This window comes from Protopterus annectens, chromosome 2.part1 (assembly GCF_019279795.1).
Source record: "Protopterus annectens isolate FY-2018-M chromosome 2.part1, PAN1.0, whole genome shotgun sequence".
Lineage (NCBI taxonomy): Eukaryota > Metazoa > Chordata > Ceratodontiformes > Protopteridae > Protopterus > Protopterus annectens.
The window spans coordinates 572607199-572621714 of NC_056729.1; the positions used below are offsets into that span (position 1 = coordinate 572607199).

At 40.1% G+C, this 14516-nt stretch overlaps 1 protein-coding gene across 7 annotated transcripts in view; it reads left to right on the forward strand.

Moving 5' to 3' along the window:
* Positions 1-14516, forward strand: part of PTK2B (protein tyrosine kinase 2 beta) — a 2401727-nt gene that overhangs the window by 2193158 nt on the left and 194053 nt on the right. For all 7 annotated transcript variants that reach the window (XM_044062346.1, XM_044062339.1, XM_044062341.1 and 4 more), the window contains one exon: positions 3087-3291. In XM_044062346.1, coding sequence (XP_043918281.1) covers positions 3087-3291 — 205 coding nt within the window. The remainder of the gene's footprint in view (positions 1-3086; positions 3292-14516) is intronic.

The following is a 14516-nucleotide window of genomic DNA, read 5'->3' on the forward strand; positions in this document are numbered from 1 at the left end:
TTGATCTAACAATAGCCTAATAGACAGAATTCAATGTTTCAGGGATATATTTAGGAGATGCAGGAATGTTTATCAATCGGACGCATTATAACTTAAAAGTATATATCCTGTGTTCTAATTCTTGTGCAGGTATGGAAGTACACATAACCAGTTCTGTGAAAATGTGGTTTCTTTTTAGTTGTCTACACTTATCACAGGGAACTACATTTTAAAATATCAGTTATCATGTAAGCTACAAGGGGTGTTTTGTATGTATGTGTGTGTGTGTGTGTGTGTGTGTGTGTGTGTGTGTGTGTGTATGCATCATTCCTACCTTTTCCTGCAAGCATGGTGTAAAGACAAAAGAGGGCAGAGTATATCTAGTCTTTTCATACAGTCTTCAAAATGATTTTTGATGTCTGGCATTCTGTGCGCATTAAAATAATTTTATAATGTTGTCATGAGTAATGTATTATTTCCTTTTTTATTTATGTGTTTTTCACCCTGCACATATTATCCATCAAGTATCCTGTTAGCAGCATTCATTCCCCAGGCATAGGTATTTCCCAATAAATGGAGAGCTAGGCAGGGGGATTCATTATACAACCAGCCTCAGTGATGGTTTTGTACTCTCACTGGTGTCCTAACAATGGTAGCATATTTAGTAAACCTAACCCCTCACCTTGATAAGGAGATAGATAATCTGCATGATTGCAGAGACCATAGTGTACGCCCTGATGTTGGTGCACACCACATGCACTTGTTATGAGAGCTGCTGCCAAAAGGGTTGCCACCCCTCCATTTTTTCCAGACTATCCGGAAATCAAACTGATTCTCTGGTAGTCCAGAAAACACTGTACAAACTTCGGTATTCTGTTTCAAAAAAGGAAACAGACTTTTGGAGTTTGTAAATCGGCTGATTTACTATGCTTTTTTACAGAAAAGCATAGTAAATCAGCCGAAAACAGACAGCAGGAATGGAAAAAGAAGGCGTTCCCCACCAGGTGATGTAATTGTGATGTCACAAAATGAGCAGAATATAAGTGGGAGATGGGGTGGGGTGGGTGGGATTACTGGTGATGCAAGGTATGTGGTTTTAGCCACAACAAAAGGTGGCAACCCTAGCTGCCAAACCAAGGTGACTGAGGGCCTGTCCCAGGGCTATCTCCCTCTAAGTGATTGTGGCACTGGACAGTCACATACTACCACCTACCCTCCTGAATGGGTGCACTCATCTTCACCTGTCAGATCCCTCAATACCTGTGCCACTTCACCAGCTGGAGTTACCAGAGCCAAATTCAGGGCTTTATCCCTCCATGTCATCAGGGCTGGCTTAATTAATGAATGAATTAATTATTTTCTACAAGTGGGTGGTGAATATGGTTTGTGTAAGGTAATATATATATTTAGAAAGCTTGTGAGGAAACTATTTGGATCACTTGTCTGTGTACTTAAAGGATTTTCGACTGGAAACAGACTGCCCGCCTTGCTTGGATTACTTTTGAGTACTTAGTAATTCTTTACAATATTTCAAATTATATATTTTTTATTACTTTTTGACTTGACAAGTTTAAGTTCTCTACTTGTACTACTATTTTCTGATCTGATTAATATACAGTGACTAACTAGAGATATATGGACAGCAAATCTTCCACACAGAGAAGTTTCTTGTTTTTGGACCCACTATACTTGTTTAGTGGGTTGTTTGAGACTTTGGGGGTACCACGGAGATTCCTTGTTTTTTTTCTTTATATTTACCCTGCATGTTTTTTGTCTGTGCTGATATCTTTACGTTATTGTTTGCAGTAGTGTATGATTGCTCCTGGTCTGTTCTGATATGGTGCATTGCTTTTACTGCGTCTATCTTTCTATGTATTTTTGATGGTATGTTCCCTCTTCTGTCTTCTTCTAGCAGTGGCACTTCTCTTCATAGTAGCTTTATAGTTTTCTCTACTGGCATTTTATTTCTATACTGTTTCTACGATGGCATTTTATTTCTTCCCTTTCTTTCCCTTATTGCTCAATGTTTTGTGGTAAGACTTCATCTGTTATTAATTTAGCTGCACATTAATATATCCTATTTAGTTCTGGTATGTCTCATAACTTTCTTTTAATAGTGTTGATTATTGTACTCATCAGTTTTATCAGACTTCTAATATTTTGGGTCTTATTTATTTCTATAATCTGTTTCTTTCATTGATCTTAATATCTCTATCCATCTGTATTTCTCTCTGAGTAGTTTAAGTGTTAAGAGTATTGAGCAAATATGTGACTCGAGCATCTATGGGCAACCAGTTGGAAACCAACAATAAAAAGGCCAGAAAAGATTAAAGGTCCACAGTGATAAAAAAACTGAACAAAAACTTGAAAAATCACATAGACCACCAGGCTGAGAACCATGAAATGACCTTTAATAAAATGAAGTAAAACACAATGTGGACAGGCAAGCCATGGTTATACAGGGAGCCTGAACAAGTTTGAGCTTCTAGTAAGTTCAGTTCAAGCTCCTTGAGGGCTTGTATCAGAAGACAGGAGAGACACAGCTTACTTAAACATTTTCTGTAATTGTTTGTTGAAGTACATTATGTATGTGCTGTTGCTGTACTGAGTCAAATTGTCACTGACAGTTGTCTTTTCAAGCTCTTGCAGAATTATTCAGCAATATGAAATTATACATTGCATTTGTTAACAAGTGCTATATCTTTAAACTGATCTGGCTTCTAATCTTAAACTTTAAGCCTTTATGTTTATTTTCTAGGTCAGATTGCATAGAAGTTTTATTAAGTATTAATGGTATACTGAATTTAATTGGCTTTTCTTTCTTGCCCCCTTGCTTTCCACTGTGTTTCATGTACGTATGTCTACAATTATGTGCTTGTGTATATCTCTTTTCTTTCTATCTGAATTTCTCTGCATTTCTCTCTCATTTGTTTCAGTCTCTTTGCCTCTCATTCTTGATGTCTTCATCTAATCTGTAACTGTTCTGTTTAATGTTTTCTGTTTAATGTTTTCTGTTGGTCTGCTTATCTATTGAATAGGTATTCATCTATTTCTGTCTACATTTTTCAGTCAGCTTTATTCATATCTTGTGCTCTGTTTGCCAATAGCTGTCTGTATGTGGGAAATCATGAGCTTTGGAAAGCAACCGTTTTTCTGGCTAGAAAATAAGGATGTCATTGGCATAATTGAGAAGGGGGATCGACTTCCAAAGCCAGAGAACTGTGTGCCCATCCTCTATACCCTTATGACACGGTGCTGGAATTATGACCCCAATGAAAGACCAAAGTTCACGGAACTTGTTTGTAACCTAAGGTAAACCTTTTAAACATTTTCTGGTATTCACAGTACCTGTTATGTATTTTTCTGGCTGTATTGCTCTTGTAAGAAAAAAATCTGTGATGCTATATGTAGCATTGGCAATTTTAGGCATTTATAACAACTGTACATTTTCTTCTCATGTGATGAACAGTTACATATAGTTGTAATATTTAAAATATATTTAAAGGATTGCAAAAAAAGTACTTTGGAGTGGCAACTACATTTCCAGCATGATTGTCATTCTCACTGTTATTAGCTCAAATGTTCAAACCTGCTGTAATCTTTTTTCTTCTTTTCTTTATTCAGGAACCATTTTGAGAGTGATGCATTAGTTGAGATGTCCTTGACTTCCCGTGTTAGGAATGAGGTTATGAATATGAATGCAGTGTGGATAACAGCTAAATAAACAAGCAACACTTCTGAAATATTTGATGTGTGTAATTTCTTATCATGTCACTTCATGAAATGTGCTTGTTGTTGGAGTGTGCCTAACACATCTAACTTCTGTCTTTGAGTTAGTCTGTAAAGACACACTGCAGTCAGTCATAGATAAGATTCTTTGCTTATTTCAGGGAAGCCACATTCAGGTATTTGTTTTCTAGATAATCCGGCCAACAAGTTCACAGGTATTAAATTTTTTGCATTCCATTATCTATGTTTATTATACAGCAGTTGCCTCCTTTTATATGAGAGTGAATGGCTTTACTCCTGATGAGGAAGATAAAGTAATTTGGATGTCATGTGATGCACAATTTTACAAAAGATTTAATTGTAATTTAGAATTTGTAGAAGTTAGATCACGTCCACTTTGTCTGTATACTGTACTTGAAGCCTTTTGGTATAATATGACACCTTACTTGTTGATTTTTCTAGGCTCCTTGTCTAGAGGTGTAACGCTAGTCATTCTAAAGTTCAGCAACCCCTCTCCCCAAAACAGTCTGCCAATTCTTAGTGAGCTAAAACTCCGTTGGCTCCTTTCTACAGTTCATTAAGAAAGTAGTTTCTTCTATCACTCATTGTTAACACTTTTGCTAAAGTGTACCAAAGAGTGAACGCACAAGCACTGACTGTCATTTAAGCAACCACAACTTCTGATTGTGAATGTGTAAGTGATTATTGGTACTGCTTGTAGGAGACCAATATGCATCTCAGCTACTGTGCCAAGTGTATGACCTAACAGCTTTCTCCTAGGGCAGCTACCTTTTTTTTTTGCCCTGTTCGTGCTATGGCTTTGTCATAGTGTGTATAATACACAGTTACATTTGCCTTGTGCTGCGCATTAAAGGGGTCTTCAGAATAGCACACCTACCTGGTTAATAGATCAGTGGAGTGAATGAATAAAGAGATAAATTAAAGGGCACCACTATTCATAAGTGACATTTTAGAGTAAGGGATATTTAAGCTGTATTGTCATGCTAGTTTTCAAGATGATTTGCTCAATTACACAATGAATCTGTTTCTTAAAAATAAAATTATGTCTAATGAAAAATGTTGCTATTGTTAACATCTAAGAGGACAGTTTTGTTATGCAGCAGGATTATTTTTTTTCTTTCTTAATTTGATTTTTATTCTGATATGATATATATTCCATTGACTTTGGTAAACAAGACAAATCATTTTTTCTTTGCAGGGGCTCCAAGTTTTGTTTTAAAGTAATTGAATTGGTCTCATAACTACAATCAATAATACAGAACATTGCTTTATGTTTTACTTTTGTACACAACCGATCCTCATTTCCTACAATGCATAGCAGTCAACTGTCAACTATACGAAAAAATTACATTTAGTCAGAAGTGGTGTGATCAAGATATACATGGGGCTATCAGCAGAGCAACACTGCTTGAAAGCAAGTAAAGCGTGTAACAGTATGATACACATTTGATTTGTATGGCTGTACCAAATGTAGTATATAGATATACAACATAAGAGCATAAACCGACAGTAAAAGAAAGAAACAGAAAGCAATGAGACATTTATGTTGAAGACTTCATCTGTACAATAAAAGCAGGGCATGCTGCATGAAATATGTGTATTTTGTGAGAGCTCCCTCTTCATGCTGCATCTAGTTATACTTTCCTGGAGTTGCCAGGGTAGTGAATTCAGCAGAGTTTGGGGGTCGATAGGAGAAGGCATAAAAGCCAACCATATCCGTCTGTATTGTAGGAATCACTAGCAGCTCCTCGGAACCCTGCAGGGTGGGGAGTCAGTGCAGCATAAGCTGGCTAGAATTCTAGACAGTATGTTTTTGCAGTGAATCCTTGTGTATGAGATTTCATGACATAGGATCCTGATGCAAAGCCTGCAGCTTCAGCACATCATGTTCTTAATGCGAGACATCTCAGGAATCTTAGTGCAGAGTTATGCACCAGCTGAAGGTCAAAGCCACCTTAAGGGTGCCTCAGCTGAAGGTTATTGCCAGAGTGAAGTTCATTTGCAGTTGATTCTAATCTGCCATACTACTGTTTTATTTGTGAGGTTCCAGATAACACATAGCAGTCTTTGAATCCACATTTATCAAATTTATTTACAATAGGAAACAGAATTGCGACATAAACATAAAATCAGGAGTCCATCAAGTCACACTGACTTTTCCAATGCTGTAATCCACAGCAAAGCATTTCTACATAACAGAATTCATTCAGCAAGGCATTTAACATAGCACTTATTAAACTCCCTGCAGATCAGTCTTTAGCAAAGTATTTAACACAATAGTCCATTCAGCAAGGCATTTTAAAACAGGAGTTTATGCTTTCACTGGCAACTCTCCATAAAATTATAAACTCATACTTCAGGGACAGTGTTCAGGCATTTCACTGTCTTCCCTGGTGAGAATTCAATTCTGGTTCTCCTCTGCCTCTCTGGTGAGACGTCTCTCCCACATCCTGTGCACATGATCTCTCTGTCTGTCTCTTCTCTCTCTTTCTCTCTTCCAGCTTGAGACAGTTTTACAAGAAGGAAAGTGAGGTGTCATCTAGTCCATATAGGTATATGGAACCTGCTTCCAGATTGCTGATACATAACTGTATCACATGTCCAACGCTTTCTGCTAAGGAACTCTGCTCTGTATTATATAACCCGCCACACCCAGTTCAGACCTGTCCCCATACAGTTTTCTGTATCTGAATGTGTTCATTCCATCTCATCAGCATTCTGTCTTTTTTCTCCTCAAAGTGTTTAACACAAGTCCATCATTTCCGATTAATTTTTAAACAAGGTTCTTCTCTTCCAGGAAGATTTGTAATGTTTTCTTTTACATACCTTGGTTGTTCTTTAGTTTTGTCATCTGGACAGTTAAAAGTTTAACGCCACCTTCTAGTCCAGTCATGATATTCTGTAATTTATTGTGTTTTTTGACTGTGTACCTCTTGAGTCACTTTTCTTGCGCCATTTCAAATATGCACACATATTCTGGAGTGTTTTGCTTTACCACAGGGCATTTTCCTGACTTTGAAGCAGAACCTTTGATGTCGAGTATTGTTTGTACACACTCTTTGCAGCAGAATGTCCTTTGTCTCTCCACTGCAATTGCAACTTATTTGTTGGTCGATATATTTCTGTCCTCCAGATGCTGAGACAGAGTCATATATCTGTTATGAAGCCTTTGTAACATGATAATCTGTCATTGCTGATAGTCATTAATTTTATTCCCACCTTTTGTAAGTGGTGCCTCCTCAGCATTTTCTGATACACCAGTTCACTTAATGCTTCTTCTTCCATTTTGAGAATGTAAAATTCTTGGACATAGGATGACAGCGTCTGTTTATAGTTCAGAATTTTGGTCTCCAACTCTTTATTTTTCTGTGGTGCTGTATTTATTAGCAAGTGCATTTTTGCTTATTTGCAAGTGCATCATTTGCCATTTCTTGATTTAGAATTATCACCTCTGGTGAAGCATCAGCTGTTAGCTCTTGTTGTAAGTTGTCTTAAAATGCTGGCTTTCTGTTTGCTAATTTATGTTGGCTTCTCTTAATGGATGGCACTGCAGAAAAGTTTTAACCAGAACGTGGCAAAATGTTCATGCACCAATACTTGAGTAACACATTCAATGATTTTGGTATTTCTCTGGTTACAGTGACGACTTCTTATCTACTTTTTGACTGACTTGGGCTGTAGTCCTCTGTAAGAGACTGGTGTGGTTTGCTCAGAAGATTGCTGATATGGACTTTAGGCTTAATGGGCTGCAGCATTGTTCTTTCACTGGTCATTTCAGGAAGTTTAGAAAGTGCAGGGTGGGACTGATCTGAGATATAATATCCGTCATGAGATGCACTTTGTAACATGCCTTCACTTTCAGTTACCCTTGTCAGAGCTCTCTGTGAGGTTGGATAATGGCCACAATTTGTAACTGCACTGGAATCATTCAGTTTTCTGCTCTCTGGTCCTGTCTTTTCCAGCATAGAACTGAGCTGTGCATTTTCATTCTCCATTTCCAACTTTTGTATTGTAGTATCACCACCACAGTATAAGATCTCTATATTAGACGCATGCCTCCCACTTCCAAGTAAGCCTGCATTTTTATTATAATATTTCACGATTTTCATCTCGGTTATTGGTTCATTTACTTGGCTTTCTTTTACAAGACGACTTTCCTTTTCATTATTTTACTGCCTTCTTTAACAACACTGGTTTTGACCCCGATGGAGTGGATAACTACAGATCTGTCTCACAACTCCCTTTTGTTGGTAAGGTTCTTGAGAAAGTGGCATACGCACAAATGGATGGTTATTACTGGATAAAAAAGCAACATCAGTGATGTATTTCAGTGTGACTTCTGCCCTGGGGATGCCATAGAGATTGTCCTTAAAAAGGTTGCAATGATACCCTAGTTGTAAGGAAGGAGCATTTCTGTTCAGTTTTGGGCCTGTTAGATGTCTCATCTGCTTTTGACATGGTTAACCACTGGATCCTACTTGACCATTTATAACAGCTCTGTGGAATGTAAGGTGTAGGGCTGGACTCGTTTGTATCCTGTCTCCATGGGTGAATGCAAAGAATAGCCTCAGAGTTAATTTCCTCACCTTGCTCACCTTCTTATGATTTACCATAGGCTTCATTTTGTTCCATTGTTGTTCACTTTGTATACGCATACATTCAGGGGAGAGGCCTAAAATACCACTCTTATGTGGGTAATGCACAACTGTAACTTTCCTTCCCCCAAGATTCTATGTCTAACCTAAACAAGTTATCTGTGGGTTTGGAACTCATCCATGATAGGGTGAACTGTGATAGTTTGAAACTCAACATCTCTTAAGATAGTTGTGATAGTTTGAAACTCAACATCTCTTAAGATAGTTGATATTGATACACATGCCTTCATGTGGACTTTGTATGCACCAGTTTTCTTCACAAATATCATATATTGTGGTGACAAAATGGAATTTATGTTCAAGGATTGTAACCTTTGGATTTTTTTATGACAAACTGACTCTGAAAGACTAGGTGACAGCTTGTTGTCAAATCTACTTCTATCTATCTTAGGATCTTTGTCCTTATTAAGTACTTTGTATCTTCAACTGACCTCCCAGCAGCTGTACGTGCACTGGTCTCACCTCATCTTGGTTGCTGTAATGTCTTGTAACTGGGGCTGCTGAATTCAGGAATTGACTGCCTGCAGTTTCTGCAAAACTCTTGCCTTCGTTCAGATGGAGGTATCCATATACCAACAAATTAAGCTCCTAATTTAGAATTCCAAATTGGATTATGATTATATTTCTTATTTCAAAAGTCTAGCCCTTATTTAATTAGCCTTATATGACTAAGGTCCCCGGTACCTGATGGAACTGCTTGCTTGACATTATTCATCCATTTTAGAGCTGTTAGTTGTTCCAAAGATGTGTCTGGAAGCTGCTAAATGTGCTCTTACCAAGGACCTTACTTTTGGAAAGTACTGCCTCCCTGGCTAATGGAGTCCCTTGCAAGCAGTGGCTTTAAATATTCCGTTAAGTTCACAGGTATATACTAGACTATTGACCACCAGGGTCTTCATAAGCCTAGCCATGCAACCCAACCCAGGTGTGTCCCTATGTATCATGGGCGTTTATTTGGAAGGGTTATCATAGGATCATAGGAGGTTACTAGGCTAATGACCCTAGGGCCCTTACAAGCCTAGTCAAGAGAGTTTATCCCCAAAAAAGAAACTTCAGTCATCACCTGTCACCCCTGTCAAAGAGGGCAAAGGTGGAACCCCTGGAATAAATTTTTGGTTTCCCATCCACTCATCAAGGTTCTGCTTGAAGAAGGTCAATGAGGTTCTCTGTTTGACATATGTGGGAATCTATTCCAGAGACTGGGCAGCCTCTGGGAGACAAACCTGTCTCTCCAGCAGGTTTTGTTGATGTCACATATTAGATTTAGGCTGTTCAAGTGGGTAATGCGTGAGGAGTTACACTTACAGATATGGAGCATCTCTAGTAGGGCAGGGTCTGATATTGCCTTGTAGCTGAGACAGAGGTCACCTCTGAGCGATCTGTACAATATTGAGTAGAATGATAGTGATTTGAGCCTGTCCACATAGGACAGGTGTTGGAGGCCATGGATTCTTTTTGTGAGGTATTTCAGTGGCCTTTCCAGTTGGTGCAGGTGTTTGGAGAGGTACATAACAAATGGGGCATTATACGCAATTATAGGCCTAATGAGGAAGGAGTACACAGGGGTAATAACCTCCTTTTTTTCTGGATGTAATCCCTTTACTTAAGAGATGAACCAAGTAAAAGGCTTTTCTGACCACTGCAACTACATGATGGTCAAAAGTAAGATTGTTGTCAACCTGAGTACCCAGGTCTCTCACCACAGGTTGTGTGCTAAGGGGGATGCCATTGATGTAGTAATCAGTAGGGGCCGTGTTTTGCCAAATGGTGTGATAATACATTTTTTTGCATTTAACTTAAGGCCATCTAATTGGCAGCAGTCATTTGTTGCTGTGAGACCCTCTTGCAGTATGTTAACATCATTTGCATAGTCAATGACAGCAGCCAACTTACAGTCATCTACAAACTTGGTCAGCCACAGGCCCTTTGTCTTTGCCCGGACCTCCAAGAAGTAGATGCCAAACAGTAGGTGTCCCAGGACAGATCCCTGGGAAACACTACTAGTGACATCTCTGCTGTCAGAGGTGGTGGCACCTGTTTTTACCTTGTGGGTCCTATCAGTGAGCCAGTTGGACACCCACCTGACGAGATAGGGATTTACGCCAAGTTGAGTTATCTTTTTGATGATGCCAGAGTGGGAGATTGTGTCAAAAGCCTTGGCCAAGTCAAGGTAAGCTGTATATACTGACTTTCCCTCATCAGGGCCTGGGTGACAGTCTCAAAGAAGTCAACCATGTTCAACAGGCAAGATCTGCCCCTGCCAAATCTAAATTGGGTGGGGTCAAGTGCTTGGAGATTGCCTATGTCCTTGTTTATGAGATCAATAATAATACGCTCCATGGCTTTACAGATCAGACTTGTCAAGCTAATGGGATGATAGTTTCCCGGGTCAGTAGTGGCACCACCTTTGTTTAAGGGGATGACAATGGCAGTTCTACACTCTGCTGGAATGAAGCCTGTAATTAGGCTGTGGTTGAACAGGGTGCTCAATGCTGAAACTAGTTGTTGCTGGAGATGGTGCAGAATACAGTCTGGGATACTATCAGGTCCCTTACAAGCCGTGTTCTTTGGCGTGGATGGAGCCTTTAACACTTGATTTATGGAGATGTGAAGTACGGGACAAGTATCAGAAATGTCGACTGTTAGAGGGTGAAGTTTGTGCTGAAACTGTCAGCTAGCAGGATGGCTAAGTCAACAGGATCAGTGTAAGTGGTATCGTTAAGTACCAATTCGGAACAAACCTGGGCTTTGCCATGGATGTTCCTGATGTAGCTGAAGAAGGCTTTGTGATTTCCTTTTATTTCGGAGGCTAGTTTCAATTCATAATTGGCTTTGGAGGTTTTCACTAGTCATCTAATTTGCTTGTTGAGGCTGAGGAGGGAGGTTTTCCAATTTTCAGTTTGTTCCTTTTTACCCTTGGACAACAGTTTCTTCCTTTTGTTGTAAAGCCTGTTGATAGAGGATGTCCACCAGCCAGGTTTGTGTTAACTTGAAGAGCAGGTTTTAGTTTTGTTAGGTATGGCCGAATCCATGCAGTTGTACCGGTCTTGTATACTGCATTGACGTACTGTTCAGCATAGTTGTCTGCATTCTCTGAGGGGGCGGTGGTGTGAAGCTACCGATAGCCTCCCTTAGGAGGTTGTAGTCAACTTTTGAGAAGTTTTTTAGCCTGGTTACAGCTGGGGTGGGGAGGTTAGGTGGGATAGGAACTTCAAATGAGACAGAGTGATGATCTGATCTCACCTGGGAAGAACATACTATGGGAGTGGTTCAGCAGTCACCCATGTTGGTAAGAACCAAGTCCAGAATGTTACCTCCCCTTGCAGGGGATGAGATGAGCTGGTCTAGTGCATTAGAATTGATGAAGTCAAGGAATCATTGAGTGAGTGCATTAGTACAGGAATAGTTCACCCAGTCTATGGTGGGGTAGTTGAAGCCACCAAGGATCAGGGTGTTAGGGATTACCATGATGGAATAAATTTGTCCAGGTAGGAGGAATGGCTGTCCTGAGTCATGGAGGGGGATCTATAGCTGGTTATAACTTGGATGGATGTCTTGCCAACTGTCAGTTGCACCTGGAGTAATTCCAGTGTATCATGCTGGCAAACCATTCTAGAGGTGTGCTTGTCCTTAGTGAAGATAGAGACACCACCACCCTTAGTATTCCAACCTCATTTTGGGGTTGGAAAGTGTGGAATGAGGTACAGCCTGGTAAGGCAGGGGTGCTCTCTGCAGCTCTGAACCAAGTTTCCGTGACCGCACAGACATCAACATCTTCCAGTGTGAGGATAGCCTCCAGTGAGTGCATTTTCAGGTTAAGGCTTCTAGCATTAAGCATCATAGCCTTCAATTTGCTTTTTGACAGATCTTTTATGTTGGAAAAGGCACAATGGGGGAGGCAAGAGCCTTGGCCAGGATCCGAAACCCCAGGGGTGACAGGTGGAGGCCATCTCTGGCAAAGCATTGAGGCCTGTCAACCATGTTATCCCAGGCAGACAAATACTGGATCCCCCTGGGAACACACTGGAAACTAAGCCAGTTGTTGAAGTCAATTGTTTTTTTGTTGATGTTGTGGCATCATTCTTGGTGATTGGTTATATTGGTTACATAAGTTAAGAATGTTCTAAAGGTTATGCAGGGTATGTTAGTTTGGGCATAGGTACAGTCTGCTTTTGTCTGTCAGAGACATGGGATCAGACTAGAAGGGTGCCTCAGCTGAAGGTTATTGCCAGAGTGAAGTTCATTTGCAGTTGATTCTAATCTGTCATACTACTGTTTTATTTGTGAGGTTCCAGATACCACATAGCAGTCTTTGAATCCACATTTATCAAGTTTATTTACAATGGGAAGCAGAATTGGGACATAGACATAAAATCACGAGTCCATCAAGTCACACTGACTTTTCAAATGCACTCAAGATAAATTTCAAGTTTCCCATCCCTTGGTCAAGTTATGCTTGAGGAACAAATTATTGAATGGGAATTCATCATAAATACAGTGTTGTTGATGGTGATAAATTAATTGTGTGCCCTGCTGAGATAGTTAAGCACAACTGACCCGATGTTTGCAGTGAGACAAATAGTTGAGAAGAAACTAGATATGAGGGAAGAGTTCATTTAAGCATTCCTAGACTTGGCGAAAGCATATGACAGGGTTCCAAGAAAGCTGATTTTGGGCATTCATATGATGCTTTGAACCCCCAGAAACAATGGTAGTATTAGTGCAGACTATGTATAACTACCCAATGGCCAGGGATGGTCTTTGGTCAGTTGGTGCCCTAGGCAAAACAGCTTCATAGCACCTCCCCCACACCACCCAGTGCCCCCATCCTGGTCTACCTACATCATCCAGATTACTGGAAAAGCGCCCCTGCTAAAGCGGCACCCTAGGCAGTGCCTAGATGGCCTATGCTTAAGGCCAGCTCTGCCAGTGGTACAAGTACAAACAGTGTCCAGACCCAGAATGGGGGTGTATCAGGGTTCAGCTTTGAGCCCATTACTGTTCAAACTGGTGATGGGCTGCATTCACAAACAGGTCAGAGGGGACAGATGAACAATGTTGCTGTATGCAGGTGATGTGGCATTACAAGATAGTCTCTAAACAAGAACTTCGGCAAATGATAGGGGAATGGAATACAAAACTGAAGGCACATGGGATGAAACGGAGTATAAATAAGACAACTGTAATGGCAACAAATGGGAGAATTATGAAGCTGAGAACTGGTGTAGAAGGAAAAATAGTGTAATGGGTTAACAGCTTCAAAGTATTTGGGAGAGGTGGTTGGGGTGAAGGGAAGTCTGAATAAAGTGATCAGAGCTAGACTCACAGGAGTTGCAGCCCACTGACACTGACAGAGAATATTAGGTTGTAAGTGTGACAGAAGAATACCAAAGAAACTGAAAGGTAATGTGTACAAAACAGTGGTGCGACCAGTACTGCTGTATAGTACAGAAATGTGGGCAGTGAAATAAGAGCAACCGAAGAAGGTAGAAGTCATGGAGATGGAAGTGTCTGATACAGGTGGTGGGATGTACACTGTGGGACAGATGAAGACATTAGGACATCAGAGCAGAAGCTCAACTCACTCCAGTTGCATAGAGGGTCAAAGAGAACAGATTACAGTGGCTCTAGCACATATGCAGGAATGCAGAAGACAATCTGGTGAAGAAGATTTGGGACAGACAGGAAGAAGGCAGGAGGAAATGAGGGCATCCAGCATAGAGATGAATGGACTGTGTGGGAGACATGTGACTGTCAAGCGTGACTGTCAAAGAAGGTGGAAAAATTGCATCGAATCAAGAGAGATGATGACAGTTAATGCAACACCACTCCTGTGTAGAAAATGGGAAAAAGGAGTTTATGATTATTAGATATGCTACAAGGATGTGTACCTGTAGGCATAAACTAAGGAAGAGCATAGTCACAGTTTGTTGTAGAATGTATCTCTAATTTAAGGGTCTAGTCATTCTTACTTTTGTTGTTATGCTTTTGGGTAGGTTATTGACAAGGAAAGTCTGCCGCATCACCATATTTGAATTACATTTGTTTTCCTTTTCTTACATTAGGTTAGACTTTGCTGGTTCATTATACTGAATACATCTGGTCAGCAAGTTTAATACTACCACTGCTAAT